The 18,787-nt window shown below is 43.8% G+C and overlaps 1 protein-coding gene across 1 annotated transcript in view; it reads right to left on the bottom strand.

Moving 5' to 3' along the window:
• Positions 1-1,799: 1,799 nt before the first annotated feature.
• The window catches only part of LOC144493096 (protein C19orf12 homolog), a 28,898-nt gene continuing 11,910 nt past the window's right edge, over positions 1,800-18,787 (bottom strand). Inside the window, exons 3-4 of the mRNA XM_078211998.1 lie at positions 4,043-4,210; positions 1,800-2,098 (exon numbers count right to left, since the gene is read on the bottom strand). Of these exons, the coding sequence (XP_078068124.1) occupies positions 1,800-2,098; positions 4,043-4,210 (467 nt within the window). The remainder of the gene's footprint in view (positions 2,099-4,042; positions 4,211-18,787) is intronic.

Raw genomic sequence — 18,787 nt, 5'->3', positions numbered from 1 at the left:
TTGTAACCTTTTATTTACAATTGCTTTGGTGCAGCACGGAATACCGTATTCACATTAAATTACAATTTGCTCACTAAGATTTCAGGTCAGATTCTTTATTCTTGTCTTTGCACCATATTTAGTCGGATGAATCATTTGTTCAATATTTTGGAGTGACTCTGGGCTCAATTATATCCTTTCTTCTAGAACTCCAGCCTGTATCCATCCACTGTTGAAATAATCACAGTTTGATATAAATACCAAGTTTGTGACGTATTACCAATTTAATTTATTGCTCTCCATTTGTAATATAACTGATACAGCATTAACAAACTGTCGTGAGACAAATGCCACTCGGTGTCTGGAGATGGTTAAAGACAAACATTTTATTACAAGTATGCTGGGAAAAGATTCAAGCTCCAGAACCTCTCAAAGAGCAATTACAATCGCGGACATTTACACAAAAAACGTCAGTTGACCACATGCGCAAGCTTATTTTGATTGTTCATAGAAGCCATTGGCCTTCATAGAACACACTATCCTATTCTCACATTCAAGCAATCTACCAGGAAAGTATAAAATGTAACAAAATCCAAAACAGTTCAAATTTATCGGCCACAGAAACATCTCTAATGAAACACGTGTAGAATAACAGGCTAGGGATGTAATCCAGGTGTAATGGATAAATACAGCAAAAGGAACAATTTTTGTAAGTATAACTCATTTTATAACTTATAATAATCATATTAACCCTTTATTTCCCATGTCACAAGCCTTTGAAAATCAGATCTAATTATATTTAATTTTCCTATATCCCCAAACAGAATTATTCTTTACTGATAAACCAACTTTCATTCCAAATAACTACTGACAGTTCAACAGCAAGCGATGTGGCCAACAAAAATATAAAACAGGTTTAAAAATCCTTGTTTTGAATTTAGTTAGGTATTATGTTCATAAGCGAATAGAATTCAGCACATAGATTCCCCAGTGCCATTACAACCAACACCAAATTACATCCGTCAAAGATTTTGAATTTTTATAGTTAAAAATTAATGCTCATTTTCTTATGTCCCAGCATATGCAATCTGGAGTATTGCATGCAGTTCTGGTCACCACACTACCAGAAGGAAATCATAGAAATCATAGAAACCCTACAGTGCAGAAGGAGGCCATTCGGCCCATCGAGTCTGCACCGACCACAATCCCACCCAGGCCCTACCCCCACATATTTACCCGCTAATCCACGCATCTCAGAACTCTAAGGGGCAATTTTTAACCTGGCCAATCAACCTAACCCGCACATCTTTGGAAGTGGAAGCTTTGGAGAGAATACAAAGAAGGCTCACCAGGACCAAGTGTTGATTATGAGGAGAGTTTGAATAAACTAGTATTGTTTTCACTGGAAAAACAGAGACTGAGGGGAGACCTAATAGAAGTCTACAAAATTATGAGGCATTGACAGGGTGGATAGTCAGAGACTTTTTCCCAGGGTGGAATTGTCAATTACAAGGAGGCACAGGTTCAAGATGAGAGGGGAAAAGTTTAAGGGAGATGTGTGGAGGAAGTTTTTCACGCAGAGAGTGGAGGGTGCCTGGAACGTGCTGCCAGAGGAGATGGTGGAAGCAGGCACATTATCAACATTTAAGAAGCATCTGGATGGGCACATGAATAGGGAGAGGATAGAGGGCTACAGACCCAGTAATGGCAGAAGATTTTATTTTAATTTCGTTAGGGCATCCTGATCAGCACAGGCTTGGAGGGCCAAAGGGCCTGTTCCTGTAATGTACTTTTCCTTGTTCTTTGCCCTTTGTTCTAATTTAGACTTCTAGAAAAGGTGACTTATTTCTGAAAGTTTCACTGTGTCGCACCTCAGTGTTGAGCTGCTTTAAAAAAAATGCAATTATTGCTGCCATCACCTTCTCCTGTAGACCAACGTTTCCCATCACTAATGATATCAGTTGTGCTGCATCAGTCCAGTCCAAATGTTGGACAATATTGTGTACGTCATCAGACAATATCTGTTTTTGATTCAGTGGCAGTTCCATAATCATCTTACATAATGGTTTAAACTGTCCACAAGTCATGCAGGCACCAATTAAACAACCGACTACACCACCTAGGAAGAATAAAAACCAAAAATAAACATTGAGAAATTGTTTATATTCCACTGTTCAAAATGCATTTTCTCCTTCTCTTGAAAATGTTGATTCATATTTGACTGCATTCCTCTGAATCCCACCCATCTTCCGATCCTTTGACCAATGAGCTACTTTTTAGACAGGAGCCCGAATAGTGAGTATCAGCAGATGATTTAATCATGGAGGACATTGCATCCAGACCTGATCATATTCTCACCAAGAATCCACACATCACAATCTTTCAACAGGTTTTGAAGAGTCATTCAGCCCATTGTCCCTGTACCAGTTTGTTGAAAGAACTATATCCAATTAGTCCCCTGCCCTGCTCTTTTTCCTTAACATTGCAACATTATTACTTTCCTCCCCCCGAGTTTAGAATGTAGAAAGGCTCAAATCTACCCAGCAAAAAAACTGCCAATTCAGCACTAACTAGTGATCAAATTCTTCCTCATTGGTGGATTTGTCTACTGAACCAGGAGGGGAGTTTATTCATTATGGACTTTAGAATTGTTTTATAATAATCAGAAGCCACATGCATTTAAATACGACAGAAAATTTTTAAAAGGGGACTTCCTCAAATAACTCTTCTCAGCTACAACACTTTTCAACCACATTAAACAATCTTCTGTATCAATTCGGGCATGGTTATCCTGTTTATGAACTGTGTGATGTGTGACGATACTGTGCCTTTAAGAAATGTACTTTAGTGATTTGTTTGTGCAGGATCTGTTTTAAACGTCTGTTCTAACCAGTGCTGCTGGGTTATATATATTCAGCAGCCCTCTATTGCTACTGCAGCAGCATAATTGCTCCCAATTGCTAGAATGTTTGTTTTAATCTAAAATAATGCTGTTCTGCTGATTTTAGTGACTTTCCTTATAATTTTGCAGAGTAGGACTTCATTGGGTTGATTGACAGTAATATCAGGTGATTGGGCGGAGCTAGGCTTACACAGAGGACTCAAGCTTAGTTGCCTTTTGAGGAGCTATAGAAAGAAGAAGTAGCTTGGAGTCTCTGAAGTCAGGTGACTGGAATCTGCCAGGAAATATGTCTCTTTCTCTGAGATTCTGCTTTTTGGGAGTGGAATCTTTCTCTGAAAGTCTGCTGCATGAGAGTTAGACAATAGGTGTCTTTATCAATCTCTGTCCAGAGGTGTTAAAAGGCTGGATGTCCAACATTCATGTAAGTATACCTGCTTTTGTTGAAAACTGGTTCTGAAGAAGGGATTTATGTCCATGGAAATACTGCTAAATTGGCACAATAAAGATGGATAGCTATTAAGAATTATATTTTGTCATGTTTAAATACTTTAATTGGTAAAAGTTATGCTAAATGTTTTTGTTATATTCTACTTGTGTTCTTGAAATAAAGTTTGTTTTGACTAAAGCTTCCTACTGGGTCAATTGAATCATACATCGAGTGAAACACCCTAATATCAAAATCAAAACTAAAAGTTGGGGTCTAGGCTAACCTCATAATATACTTGGAGTTTCTGATCTGGTCTGTAACAAATGGGAGCTCATAATGTTTCTCAGTAATAGCAGATATAACCTCTGAGGGAAGCCCATGTTATCTCTGTCATAGCACATATAGTGATTGTGAGTGTACTGTGTTCGAGCACAGCGGGATAAAGAATCACAATGTAAGCTTGTTAAATGTCCACAGGATACTAAAGTAAGGTTTTTGATGAGGAGCAAAACCAGGAATAATGGTTGAAGTTTTGCATGAGGACTTGTGTCTGTTATACAGGTGGATAGACAAACTGCAAATGAAATGCAAGAGTGCAGTATCTAAAGGCATTTCCCCATTCATTCCATGGGTTACTGTTTCTGTCAGGATAATTTAAACCAAGCACACTCAGTATCTATTTCATTCATTAGTCATTTTCAAACTTCTTTCTTAAAGCCAAAGCAAACACTTACCAACTGCTGCTCCTTGATAACTACAGAAGAAGCCTCCTACCAATCCCAATGCACCAGCCACACATTTCCACTTGCCAGAACCTTTCACTACACCTTGCAAGTTCTCCACCTCTGAAATATGGTGCATTAGGTGTATAAGGTCATCAATGTGCACAGACATCTTGTGAACTAAAGGATTCAGAAATCACATGTCAATGTAGCATAACCATAACAAAATGTATTTATAATCAGATGTCATTGGAAAAACATTCATTTAAAAATACGTATTTTTATAATCCCCAATATGATTGGTACTGCAGTTATTAACCACAGAATGAGGAAAGTAGTCGTCTATAGCCTTGATGGAATTAGAGCTTTCTGTTTCAGCTTCATAGCTGTTACTGCCTATAGTTGTCTACTGCCAATGTCAGAGGACATTTTGTCCACAGCGGTTATCTGATGGAATCATAGCATGGAAACCATGGGCTGCTGTATATTTTGGAGGCATCATTAGAAAGCTGCTTGGCTTGGGAAAACATTGAAATCTATTGCCATACGTCTCAAGAAACAACTTTGAGTTGCTACAGTATAATTGACTGAACGTATACATGGCAGACATAAAGTATAGAATTTGAAAACACTCTCGGAGTAAGATTAGAGTGCTCTTAGATTACTACAAGCCCATTCCAGGATGATCACCATGAATCCTGATCGATATCGACATGTTAATTTCCTATTCTCTTTGTACTTTACTCTGTTTCATATATTAGTACGTTGCCTGATTGTTAAAAAAGATTCAGGGTGGAATTCTTCTAAAAAATGGCTAAGTGTAAGTGTAATTTCTGACAAGGAAACATGCCAGCGCAAGTCTGAACATGATCTTCCTGCACAGGAGGGGGAGGGTGAGTTTGGCATCGGTTCGGAGAGAGGTTTCTGGGTGAGATTCGATTCACACCAGTGGGAAGGGACCAGGACGATTGTAAACGGATTTGTACTCAGTGCACATACCCTTTTGGAACTCGCACAACTTAGTGGGATTTGCACTGGGCACAACATAGCCAGAACATTGCCACCCCCCCCCTCCCCCCCCCCCCGTTATACTTTGTATAATAATCCTTCTTAATTATTCAGACGCTAAAAATATTCCTTACTTTTATTGTGTTACGATTTTGGTGTTTTAATTTTTTTGGAGCTCTGAAAACCAAGGTTTTATGTTATTTTTTGGGATATAGGCAACATTAGCAAGGCCAGCATTTGATGCGGTGGGGCTGGTTTTCCCCTCCCATTTCACTGGACAGAATCAGCGATGGGAGCAGAAAATCCCACAAGATGTCCAAACCGCGTTTCACACCAACGAAAAGGCATATGTCTACAGCCCTGCCAATGATGTTTACCAACATTCAAAGTAGGGGACCACAATGTAATAAATCTAACGAATCTAATTGTCAAGTATCTGTGCCTGATTAACCCTCCCCTCCCCCATTAGATTATCCATCCACAATGGCGTGAGGGTGCATTGACATGAATTATGCCTGGTCTCCCAAGGAATGCACCCAGCGTGTAGACCTGCTGGAGAAGCTCAGGGCGGCGAGGGTCATGCCTAGGCAGTATATGAACACTGCCTCAACGCTGTCCCCTGGACTGCTATCTGGGAATTGCCTGGACAAAATGATGCCTCGATCTTTAAGGAACTAAGTTGCTGGTGGAGCAGGCTCAATCAGAGTGACGTCCTGGGATCTTCCCCTTCAATCTTTTCTAACAACGTCCTGAGCAAGATGATTGGGGGAGCTCCCTGTGGGGCCAGTGACTTTAATGCTGCTTTTCACACTCTGCATCAAAAAGGGAAAATACTGCCCATGGTCACCGTTACTGAGAGTAGCTTTTCATTCCAGATGTTTTTCTGAATTGAATTTAAATTCCACCAGCTGCCATGATGGGACGCCCCTGCAGCATTAGCGGGATTTCTGGATTAGGGGTTCAGTGATATTACCACTTAGCCATCATCTCTCCCTTTAACTAAAAGAATGAACCCACAAGGTTGACTGTTTACAACAAAATAATTTTACTACACAAAAATCAAACAGCATGAGTAACTACATTCTAGCTTATCTAGTTAGTTAAGCTAAACGTATTAAAATTACAATGAATGCAGTTACTTATACTCTAAACCCAACTTCTTAACTCAGATTTCTTTCTACACCCATTTGCTTACACACACCAAAAACACAAGTCAGATACTCATCCTAACTGGGAGGTTTAATTATTTGGTCTGGGCCCTACTTCAAAACTTCATATAAAGCTTAAGATTTTTTGTACCACCTGCAACTCTTGGTAAGATAGCCCCTTCAAATCCTTTCCAACTATCTCTCGATTGTAAACTCCCAGCTCAACAGAGGCGTCACTAGTGTCAGAAACATAGCCACCTCCGATCAGATCTATCCTGATTCTTAACTCTGAAGCCTTGTATACAAACAAAGAACAAAGAACAATACAGCACAGGAACAGGCCCTTCGGCCCTCCAAGCCCGTGCCGCCCCCTGGTCCAAACTAGACCATTCTTTTGTATCCCTCCATTCCCACTCCGTTCATATGGCTGTCTAGATAAGTCTTAAACGTTCCCAGTGTGTCCGCCTCCACCACCTTGCCTGGCAGCGCATTCCAGGCCCCCACCACCCTCTGTGTAAAATATGTCCGCCTGATATCTGTGTTAAACCTCCCCCCCTTCACCTTGAACCTATGACCCCTCGTGAACGTCACCACCGACCTGGGGAAAAGCTTCCCACCGTTCACCCTATCTATCTAGAAACATTCTCTCTTTCTCTTCTCAGCTTGGCTATCCCTGAAGCCCAACTCACTGTTTGAAGAGTTCTTCAGTTATCAATCCTTCTGGCCAGCACACTGATTTTCAAGTGAATCTTTTTAAAACAGATGCTTCTTGTATGCAGCTTGCTGTAAAACCACAAACCAAACTGTAAGAACCTACACACCCTGGAATTAATTCCTGGTTGATTATAATCACCGATCAGTTACAGGAAACAAGCTGCATTTTCCGGAAATCTTCCTCCTGAGGAACCTAGTTCTTAAAGTGACCATCACCCTAACAACAAATATCTTTTCCATTCCCACCTCAAACATATGGAATATCACAATTATCAATTTCAATTTCTCTTACAGATATATTTTCTTAAACATGGTAAGTAGTTTCACAACACCAGGTTAAAGTCCAACAGGTTTCTCTGGAATCACAAGTTTTTGGAGTGCTGCTCAGATGAGTGCATGCAAATGCATTTAAATGGCTGCCATGCCCGTTTCGGGCACAGTCCCAATCGCGGCCATTTTCGGGCCTTAGTAAAGGGAGAACTGGCGCGGAGGTGGGCGCGGATCACGCTACTCGCCTCACGCCCGACTTTACCAAGTTTTCGCACCCGAAAACGGGCGCAACTTGATGGTAAAATTGGGCCCAAAGTCTCTCCTTCAGAATCTTCTCCAGTAGTTTCCCAATCACAGATGTGAGACTCACTGGTCTGTAGTTCCCTGGCTTTATCTCTACAACCTTTCTTAAGTAGTGGGACCACATTTGCTGTTCTCCGGTCCTCGGGCGCCTTCCCGGTGGCCAGGGAGGAATTAAAAATTTGGGTCAGAGCATCTGCAATCTCCTCCCTTGCCTCCCACAATGGCCTGGGACACAATTCATCCAGACCTGGAAATTTGTCCACTTTTAAGCCTGCCAATACCTTGTCACTCCCTATGATTTTCTCTAGAGCCTCACAGTCTCTCTTCCCAAGTTCCATAACTACCTCTTCATTCTCGTGGGTGAATACAAATGTGAAATATTTGTTTAACACCCGACCAATGTCCTCTGCCTCCACCCACAGATTTCCCCCTAGGTCCCTAAGGGCCCTACTCTTTCCTTGGTTATCCTCTTGCCATTGATATACTTAAAGAATATCTTAGTATTTTCCCTACTTTTACCAGCCAAAGCTTTCTCATATCCCCTCTTTGCTCTCCTAATTGAATTCTTAAGCTCCATCCTGCACTTTCTGTACTCCATTAATGCTTCCGCAGACTTACTCCCCTTATACTTGTTAAAAGCCTCTCTTTTCCTTCTCATTGTATCCTGAATGTCTCTGGTCATCCATGGTTCTCTGGGTTTGTTACACCTTCTTATTACCCTAGAGGGAACATGTTGGGCCTCCCCATTTTATCTTTGAACAGTTCCCACTGCTCTTCCATAGATTTCCCCACAAGTAACTCATTCCAGTCTACCTTGGCCAGATCCTGCCTAATTTAGTTAAAATCTACTCTCCTCTAATCCAAAATCTTTTTCTGCAACTTGTCAATTTCTTTGTCCATAACAAATCTGAATTGAACCATGTTGTGGTCGCTATCACCAAAATGCTCCCTCACCAACACATCAACCATCTGTCCGGCTTCATTCCCCAGGATTAGGTCCAGCACAGCTCCTTCCCTTGTTGGAAGCAGACAGCACAAATTTGACAAGCTGTCACATCACAATGAATTGCATTGCAAGCCCCATGCCTGTTGTGGGGGCTGTTCGATTTAACCCACAGAGATTTACCCAGCATTGTTTTCACTACAGGCAACAGCAATCAAACAGAAAGCATGGAAAGAGTATTCATTCCAATCCATGATTACTGACAATGGGTGGAATTTTCCAATCCCAAGAGCCCTGCCTATATTAATGGACACAGTGAGAAGTCTCACAACACCAGGTTAAAGTCCAACAGGTTTATTTGGTAGCAAATACCATAAGCTTTCGGAGCGCTGCTCCTTCGTCAGATGGAGTGGAAATGTGCTCTCAAACAGTGCACAGAGACACAAAATCAAGTTACAGAATACTAATTAGAATGCGAATCCCTACAGCCAGCCAGGTCTTAAAGGTACAGACAATGTGGGTGGAGGGAGCATTAAGCACAGGTTAAAGAGATGTGTATTGTCTCCAGACAGAACAGCTAGTGAGATTCTGCAAGTCCAGGGGGCAAGCTGTGGGGGTTACTGATAATGTGACATAAATCCAACATCCCGGTTTAGGCCGTCCTCATGTGTGCGGAACTTGGACATCAGTTTCTGATAGCCAAGTTCCACACACATGAGGACAGCCTAAACCGGGATGTTGGATTTATGTCACATTATCAGTAACCCCCACAGCTTGCCCCCTGGACTTGCAGAATCTCACTAGCTGTTCTGTCTGGAGACAATACACATCTCTAACCTGTGTTTAAAATGCTCCCTCCACCCACATTGTCTGTACCTTTAAGACCTGGCTGGCTGTAGGGATTCGCATTCTAATTAGTATTCTGTAACTTGATTTCTGTGTCTGTGCACTGTTTGAGAGCACATTTCCACTCCATCTGACGAAGGAGCAGCGCTCCGAAAGCTTATGGTATTTGCTACCAAATAAACCTGTTGGACTTTAACCTGGTGTTGTGAGACTTCTTACTGTGTTCACCCCAGTCCAACGCCAGCATCTCCACATCATGACTTTATTGATGGAAGCAGGGTTGGAGGTGCGGGTGTGGGGAACAGTGCAGTCGGAGTTGGAAAATCAGTTTCCCATCAGCATGAAATGGCTGTGGCATTGTGCACACCCGCCCATCATGGTGGGTCACCATTCCAGCCAGAGGCGGGCGTGAAGCATGTACATGAAAGCGTGGGTGAAATTGTCCCATGTGTCCAATTATCTGCATCACCAGCATATCACACTGGTCAGGAAGATGTCTGGGCCAACGTGGAAGGACATGGCGAGAGTCACCTGGAAGAAGGCCTGGGGCAGCTGCAGAGAATATGGAGGCCTCCAGCAACTGTGAAACCTGAAACACCAGATGTGTAGCAGTGGGTGGGTCAGACATCAGCAACATGGATCTTCAAGTTATGGAAGTTTTAAGGCGGTGGATCTTCTCACTGCACGTGGATGCTGAATGAGATACTGTGGGGCAGCAATGGTCTGTGAAGGGGGCAGTGGGTGGATTAGAGAAGGAGCAGAAGAATGAAAGGGTGGGGCTGGTGTGGATGCTGAGAGGTGTCAGGGAAGGTTGTGGTTGGCTGGGGTCAATCTGTCTTGGCAGCAGGCACCAGGATTAATACGAGCTGACATGGCTCAAGTCTGAAAAGCATCCTGAATCTGTGTGGAGGTGATTTTGATTTGATTTATTATTGTCACCTGTATTAACATACAGTGAAAAGTATTGTTTCTTGCGCGCTATACAAAGCATACCATTCATAGAGAAGGAAAGGAGAGAGTGCAGAATGTAGTGTTATAGTCATAGCTAGGGTGTAGAAAAAGATCAACTTAATATAAGGTAGGTCCATTCAAATGTCTGATGGCAGCTGGGAAGAAGCTGTTCTTGAGTCAGTTAGTACATGACCTCAGACTTTTGTATCTTTTTACCAGTGGAAAAGGTGGAAGAGAGTAAGCCTGGGGTTCTTGGCGTCCTTGAGAATGCTGGCTGCTTTTCTGAAGCAGCGGGAAATGTACAAAGAACAAAGAACAAAGAACAATACAGCACAGGAACAGGCCCTTCGGCCCTCCAAGCCCGCGCCGCTCCCCGGTCCAGGATTGAATCCTGAAACCAGGATCCCCGCCCAATTTTCCAGCCTATCTACATACCAATATCCTATCCACCGAGCTGTCCCTCACAGCTACGATGCTTTGTTCATTACAACCTATTAACTCACCCCCACCCCCCCCATTCCAGACCATGTGATCTCCAGGGAGAGGCGAAAACCCAGAGTGAAAAACCCCAGGGCCAATATGGGGAAAAAAAATCTGGGAAATTCCTCTCCGACCCCCTGAGGCGATCGAAACGAGTCCAGGAGATCACAATGGCCCCGATCGGAAAATGCTTCCCAACCCTAGTCATTTCCACTTCCACGAACACCATATGAATTCCCTGCCCCCGAGACAGGTTCCCAACTATCCGCAGTCTCGCTCTGTACTGGCACCAGCAAGATGATCATAGAATGAAGCCTTGAAACGAGAAACAAGGAACAACTAGCCCGCGCCGCTCCCTGGTCCAAACTAGACCACTCTTTTGTATCCCTCCATTCCCACTCCGTTCATATAGCTGTCTAGATAAGTCTTAAACGTTCCCAGTGTGTCCGCCTCCACCACCTTGCCCGGCAACACATTCCAGGCCCCCACGACCCTCTGTGTGAAATATGTCCTTCTGATATCTGTGTTAAACCTCCCCCCCTTCACCTTGAACCTATGACCCCTCGTGAACGTCATCACCGACCCAGGGAAAAGCTTCCCACCGTTCACCCTATCTATGCCTTTCATAATTTTATACACCTCTATTAAGTCTCCCCTCATCCTCCGTCTTTCCAAGGAGAACAACCCCAGTTTCCCCAATCTCTCCTCATAACCAAGCCCCTCCATACCAGGCAACATCCTGGTAAACCTCCTCTGTACTCTCTCCAAAGCCTCCACGTCCTTCTGGTAGTGTGGTGACCAGAACTGGACGCAGTATTCCAAATGCGGCCGAACCAACATTCTATACATCTGCAACATCAGACCCCAACTCTTATACTCTATGCCCCGTCCTATAAAGGCAAGCATGCCATATGCCTTCTTCACCACCTTCTCCACCTGTGACGTCACCTTCAAAGATCTGTGGACTTGCACACCCAGGTCCCTCTGCGTCTCTACATCCTTTATGGTTCTTCCATTTATCGTGTAGCTCCTCCCTACATTATTCCCACCAAAATGCATCACTTCGCATTTATCAGGATTGAACTCCATCTGCCATTTCCTTGCCCAAATTTCCAGCCTATCTATATCCTTCTGTAGCCTCTGACAATGTTCCTCACTATCTGCAAGTCCTGCCAGTTTTGTGTCATCCGCAAACTTACTGATCACCCCAGTTACTCCTTCTTCCAGATCATTTATATAAATCACAAACAGCAGAGGTCCCAATACAGAGCCCTGCGGTACACCACTAGTCACAGGCCTCCAGCCGGAAAAAGACCCTTCCACTACCACCCTCTGTCTTCTATGACCAAGTAAGAAGTTTAACAACACCAGGTTAAAGTCCAACAGGTTTATTTGGTAGCAAAAGCCACACAAGCTTTCGAGGCTCTGAGCCCCTTCTTCAGGTGAGTGGGAATTCTGTTCACAAACAGAACTTATAAGACACAGACTCAATTTACATGAATAATGGTTGGAATGCGAATACTTACAACTAATCCAGTCTTTAAGAAACAAAACAATGGGAGTGGAGAGAGCATCAAGACAGGCTAAAAAGATGTGTATTGTCTCCAGACAAGACAGCCAGTGAAACTCTGCAGGTCCACGCAACTGTGGGAGTTACAAATAGTGTGACATAAATTCTGATTCTAGGATCGCATGATAATCAGAATTTATGTCACACTATTTGTAACTCCCACAGTTGCGTGGACCTGCAGAGTTTCACTGGCTGTCTTGTCTGGAGACAATACACATCTTTTTAGCCTGTCTTGATGCTCTCTCCACTCCCATTGTTTTGTTTCTTAAAGACTGGATTAGTTGTAAGTATTCGCATTCCAACCATTATTCATGTAAATTGAGTCTGTGTCTTATAAGTTCTGTTTGTGAACAGAATTCCCACTCACCTGAAGAAGGGGCTCAGAGCCTCGAAAGCTTGTGTGGCTTTTGCTACCAAATAAACCTGTTGGACTTTAACCTGGTGTTGTTAAACTTCTTACTGTGTTTACCCCAGTCCAACGCCGGCATCTCCACTTCTATGACCAAGCCAGTTCTCCACCCATCTAGCCACCTCCCCCTTTATCCCATGGGATCCAACCTTTTTCACCAGCCTACCATGAGGGACTTTGTCAAACGCTTTACTAAAGTCCATATAGACGACATCCACGGCCCTTCCTTCGTCAACCATTTTGGTCGCTTCTTCAAAAAACACCACCAGGTTAGTGAGGCATGACCTCCCTCTCACAAAACCATGTTGACTATCGTTAATGAGTTTATTCCTTTCTAAATGCGCATACATCCTATCTCTAAGAATCTTCTCCAACAACTTCCCCACCACGGACGTCAAGCTCACCGGCCTATAATTACCCGGGTTATCCTTCCTACCCTTCTTAAATAACGGGACCACATTGGCTATCCTCCAATCCTCTGGGACCTCACCTGTGTCCAGTGACGAGACAAATATTTGCGTCAGAGGCCCAACGATTTCACCTCTCGTCTCCCTGAGCAGCCTTGGATAGATTCCATCAGGCCCTGGGGATTTGTCAGTCTTTATATTCTCTAACAAACCTAACACTTCCTCCTTTGTAATGGAGATTTTCTCCAACGGTTCAACACTCCCCTCCGAGACACTCCCAGTCAACACATCCCTCTCCTTTGTGAATACCGACGCAAAGTATTCATTTAGGATCTCCCCTACTTCTTTGGGCTCCAAGCATAAGTCCCCACTTTTGTCCCTGAGAGGTCCGATTTTTTCCCTAACAACCCTTTTGTTCCTAACGTATGAATAAAATGCCTTGGGATTCTCCTTAATCCTGTCTGCCAAGAACATTTCATGACCCCTTTTTGCTCTTCTAATTCCCCGTTTGAGTATTTTCCTACTTTCATTGTACTCCTCCATGTAGACAGAATCAATGGATGAGAGGCTGGTTTGCATGATGGACTGGGTTTCGTTCTTGACCTTTTGAGTTTCTTGTGGTCTTGGACAGAGCAGGAGCCATACCAAGCTGTGATACATCCAAAAAGAATGCGTTCTATGGTGCATCTGTAAAAGTTGGTGGGAGTTGGAGCGGTCATGCCAAACATCCTTAGCCTCCTGAGAAAGTAGAGGCGTTGGTGGGCTTTCCTAACTACAGCGTCAGCATGGAGGCAACAGGTCAGGTAGTTGGCGATCTGAAGCTCTTGACCATTTCTACTTCGTCCCCATTGATGTAGACAGGGGTATGTCCTCCACTACGTTTCCTGAAGTCGATGACTATCTCCTTCGCTTTGTTGACATTGAGGGAGAGATTATTGTTGCCGCACCAATACACTAGATTCCCTATCCCTTTCCTGTACTCTGTCTCATTGTTTGAGATCCGACCAACTACAGTGGTATCTTCAGCAAACTTGAAAATCGAGTTGGAGGGGAATTTGGCCACACACTCATTTGTGTATAAACAGTATGGTAAGGGGCTGAGGATAAAGCCTTTGGGGCAGGGCACTGGTCTTGAGGATAATCATGGAGGAGGTGTTGTTGCCTAGCCTTACTGATTGCGATCTGTTAGGAAGTCTAGGATCCAGTCGCAGAGAGAGGAGCCGAGCCCAGGCCATGGAGTTTGGAGATGAGTTTTGTAGGAATAATGGTGTTGAAGGCTGAGCTGTAGTCAATAAATAGGAGTCTGACATCGGTGTCTTTGTTATCCAGGGTTGAGTATAGGGCCAGGGAAATGGACTTGTTGTGGCAATAGGTGAAATGTAGTGGATCCAGACAGTCTGGGAGGCTGGAATTGATCCATGCCATGAATAACCTGTCGAAGCACTTCATTAATGATGGTGGAAAGGAGAAAGAGAGTCAGCAATGTTATCCATCCTTTGGCCCTCGAGTCTTCGCTAATCTCATTGTGGTCCAGTGCTTGAACACTGACTGACCCTCACCCTTCCTGCCACCCAACCCAGCCTTCAGGAGCTGCTGGCCACACCAGCCAGCTTGTATCATGATGGAAACTGACCCATGGTCCCCCATCTTGATCCATGTCCTCCAGCCCGGATCATCCCGCCCTTCAATTCGTCAGTTATGGTGCAGAGCATGTTCTGCTGCAAGTGGATGCCCCTCTACAGCACCATGGCTGTGAGCCTCAGGTCCTGCCTGTGATTGCCTCTTCCCCTAAGCCTGGGGGGATTGCTGAATCATTGAGAATGATGGAGTGTTGACAGTAGGATCGGGGCTAGCATGATTGTGAGAGGGCACAGTTCTTCTCTGGGGTGAGGAAAGATACCTGGCGGAACATCCTGAGTGAACATCACCTCATCCTCTTCCAGGCAAGTAGCCAGACTTCAAAGAGCTATGCTATACCAGGCACAAAAGGATCGAATAGCAGGACACTATCCAACTCCACACATCCCACACTTCCCCCCCACCCCCCCTCCTTCCCTCACAACCCCCTGTCCCTTCCAGGACACAGAGTTGACACTATAGCCCTGTACCATTCAGGCTCCTGTGATGCAGCCCCTTAGTGTGAAAAACTACATTCCTCACAAACTCTCCCGCACACATTAGGAGCCAGTGTCCGCAACATTGGGTGTTTGCGATAGGCTTTGTGACTCCCTTCAAGTCCAAAGTGGGTGGGGATTGGTGAGGGGGGTGGGGCCTCAGTGAGGGTCCGGCCTTCCTGTCTGAGCTGTGGCACCTGTTTGTGTGGTGTAGATGTTAATTATGGGCAGGCGAGAGACTCTTTCTGAAGAATGTGCTGTGGTGCCACAGAGTGAAGAATGTTGTCACTGAGAGAAGTGTGCCTTTGCTGGAACCTTTGCAATGCTGTGGTAGAGCCAATGTAGAGGAAACCCCCTGATGTCACCCACTGCCCTTCAGCACGAACCCAACCCCTTCCCCCAGTCAAAATGTACAACTGCCCTATACATAAATAAAGGGCACTTACCTCCTTGCGCACCCTCAGAATCCATGGTGCCAGGGCCCCACGTTTCAAAGCAGCACCAATTCATGCCCACGTGGCTTCCAGTTGGGGAGACGGGTGTATTTTGGGAAGATGCTGAATCAGGCTTCCAGCCCACTAATGAGATTACAATGAGCACTTTTGCATAATCAATGGGTTCCCACCCGGTCTGGGGGCCTGTGGGGCCATTTGGGTGAATGGTGATGGGTTTGGCACCCATTGGGAATCCTGGTTTAGCCCTGGTGCCTCAGTCAGTGGGATGTCGGGATGCCAGCCAGTGGGGAACAGGGCCAGTGAATTCCCCCCCGTAATTAGTGTGATTATATTTATGATTAGTATCCATTCGATGTCCAGTTTCTGCTTGATCTACTTATTAATTTAATGATCCCATTTGTAGGTTCGAATCCATAAGCACGTGTTCTCAAATTTTTCATAGTCCCCATTATCATAGATTCATGGAATCCCTACAGTGCAGAAGGAGGGCATTCGGCCCATCTAGTCTGCACCCGTTCTCGGACAGAGCATCTTACCCAGGCCCACCCCCAATGCCCCACCCATTTACTATGGCTAATCCCCCTAACCTCCACATCTTGGGACACTAAAGGGAAATTTAGCATGGCCAATCCACCTTATCTGCACGTCTTTGAACTGTGGGAGGAAACACATGCACATACAGGGAAAACGTACAAACTCTACACAGACCGTAACTCAAGGCCGGAATCGAACCAGGATCCCTGGCCTTGTGAGACAGCAGTGCTAACCACTGTGCCATCCATTGTGTTATAACCTCATTTTTATAATTTGCATTTACAATGTGCTCTCCTAACACATTGGGCACTTTTCATTGGCCCTGTGAACTCTTTAGTTTATTTGAGGATATTGGTGTCAAGTTCAGCAGCAAGTCCTCCCTGTAACCTTTTATTTACAATTGCTTTGGTGCAGCACGGAATACCATATTCACCTTAAATTACAATTTGCTCACTCAGATTTCAGGTCAGATTCTATGTACTTGTCTTTGCATCATATTTAGTCGGATGAATCGTTTGTTCAATATTTCAGAGTGACTCTGGGCTCGGCTATATCCTTTCTTCCAGAACTCCAGCCTGTATCCATCCACTGTGTTTGAAATGATCACAGTTTGATATAAATACCAAGTTTGTGACGTATTACCAATTTAATTCATTCCTCTCCATTTGTAATATAACTGAAACAGCATTAACAAACTGTCGTGAGACAAATGCCACTCGGTGTCTGAAGATGGTTAAAAACAAACATTTTATTACAAGTATGCTGGGAAAAGATTCAAGCTCCAGAATCTCTCAAAGAGCAATTACAATAGCGTACAGTTATACAAAAAACGTCAGCTGACCACATGCGCAAGCTTATTTTGATTGTTCATAGAAGCCATTGGCCTTCATAGAACACACTATCCTATTCTCACATTCAAGCAATCTACCAGGAAAGTATAAAATGTAACAAAACCCAAAACAGTTCAAATTTATCGGCTGCAGAAACATCTCTAATGAAACACGTGTAGAATAACAGGCTAGGGATGTAATCCAGGTGTAATGGATAAATACAGTAAAAGGAACAATTTTTATAAGTATAACTCATTTTATAACTCATAATAATCATATTAACCCTTTATTTCCCACGTCACAAGCCTTTGAAAATCAGATCCAATTTTATTTAATTTTCCTATATACCCTATATATAAAACAGCTTTCATTCCAAATGACTTGTGACAGTTTAACAGCAAGCGGTATGACCATCAAACAAATAAAACAGATCTTAAAAATCCTGGTTCTGAATTTAGTTCGGTATTATGTTCATAAGCGAATAGAATTCAGCACATAGATTCCCCAGTGCCATTGCAGCCAGACCAAATTACATCCTTTATAGATTTATGAATTTCTACAGGCAAAAACTAATGTTCCTCTTACTTGCGTTACAGCATATGCAATCCAATTTAGATTTCTAGAAAAGGCATCTTATTTATATAAGTTTCAGTTAATGTGTCGCACTTTAGCATTGAGTTCCTTTAAAAAAAATTTACCTATTGCTGCAATCACCCTCCTCTTCAGACCAGCATTTCCCATCACTAATAATATCAGGTCTCTTGCATTAATCCAGTCCAAATGTTGGACAATATTTTGCACATCATCAACCAACATCTGTTGTTGATTCGGCGGCAGTTCCCTAATAATCTGAGGTATTGGTTTAAACTGTCCACTTGTCATCAAGGCACCAAGGCACCCACCGACTGCACCACCGAGGGAGAATAAAAACCAAAAACAAACATTTGAAAATTGTTTATTTTCTACTTTTTAAAAGGATGTGCCTCTTCTTGAAGATGTTCATATTTGGCTGCATTCCTCTGAGTCCCACCCGTCTTCCGCTCCTTTGACCAATGAGCTATTTTTTAGACTGGGGCCCGAATATTGAGTATCAGCAGATGATTTAATCATGGAGGATATTACAGCCAGACCTGATCATATCCTCACCGAGAATCCACACATCACAAAGCTTCAGCAGTGTTTAAAGAGTCATTCAGCCCATTGTCCCTGCACCAGTTTGAACAAAGAATAAAGAACAGTACAGCCCAGGAAACAGGCCCTTCGGCCCTCCAAGCCTGCAGCGACCATGCTGCCCGACTTAACTAAACCCTGACCCTTCCGGGGACCATATCCTTCTGTTCCCATCCTATTCATGCATTTGTCAAGACGCCCCTTAAAAGTCACTACAGTATCCGCTTCCACTACCTCCCCCGGCAACGAGTTCCAGACACTCACCACCCTCTGTGTAAAAAATCTGCCTTGTACATCTCCTTTAAAACCTTGCCACTCGCACATTAAACCTGTGCCCCCTAGTAATTGAATCTTCCACTCTGGAAAAAAGCTTCTGACTATCCACTCTGTCCATGCCTCTCATAATCTTGTAGACTTCTATCAGGGCGCCCCTCAACCTCTGTCGTTCCAGTGAGAACAAACTAAGTTTTTCCAATTTCTCCTCATAGCTAATACCCTCCATACCAGGCAACATCCTGGTAAATCTTTTCTGTACCCTCTCCAAAGCCTCCACAGCCTTCTGGTAGTGTGGCGACCAGAATTGAACACTATATTCCAAGTGCGGC

The sequence above is a fragment of the Mustelus asterias genome, chromosome 4 (assembly GCF_964213995.1).
Source record: "Mustelus asterias chromosome 4, sMusAst1.hap1.1, whole genome shotgun sequence".
Taxonomy (NCBI): domain Eukaryota; kingdom Metazoa; phylum Chordata; class Chondrichthyes; order Carcharhiniformes; family Triakidae; genus Mustelus; species Mustelus asterias.
Note: the sequence above shows the minus strand (reverse complement) of the source record. Positions and strands in the feature narration are given on the sequence as shown.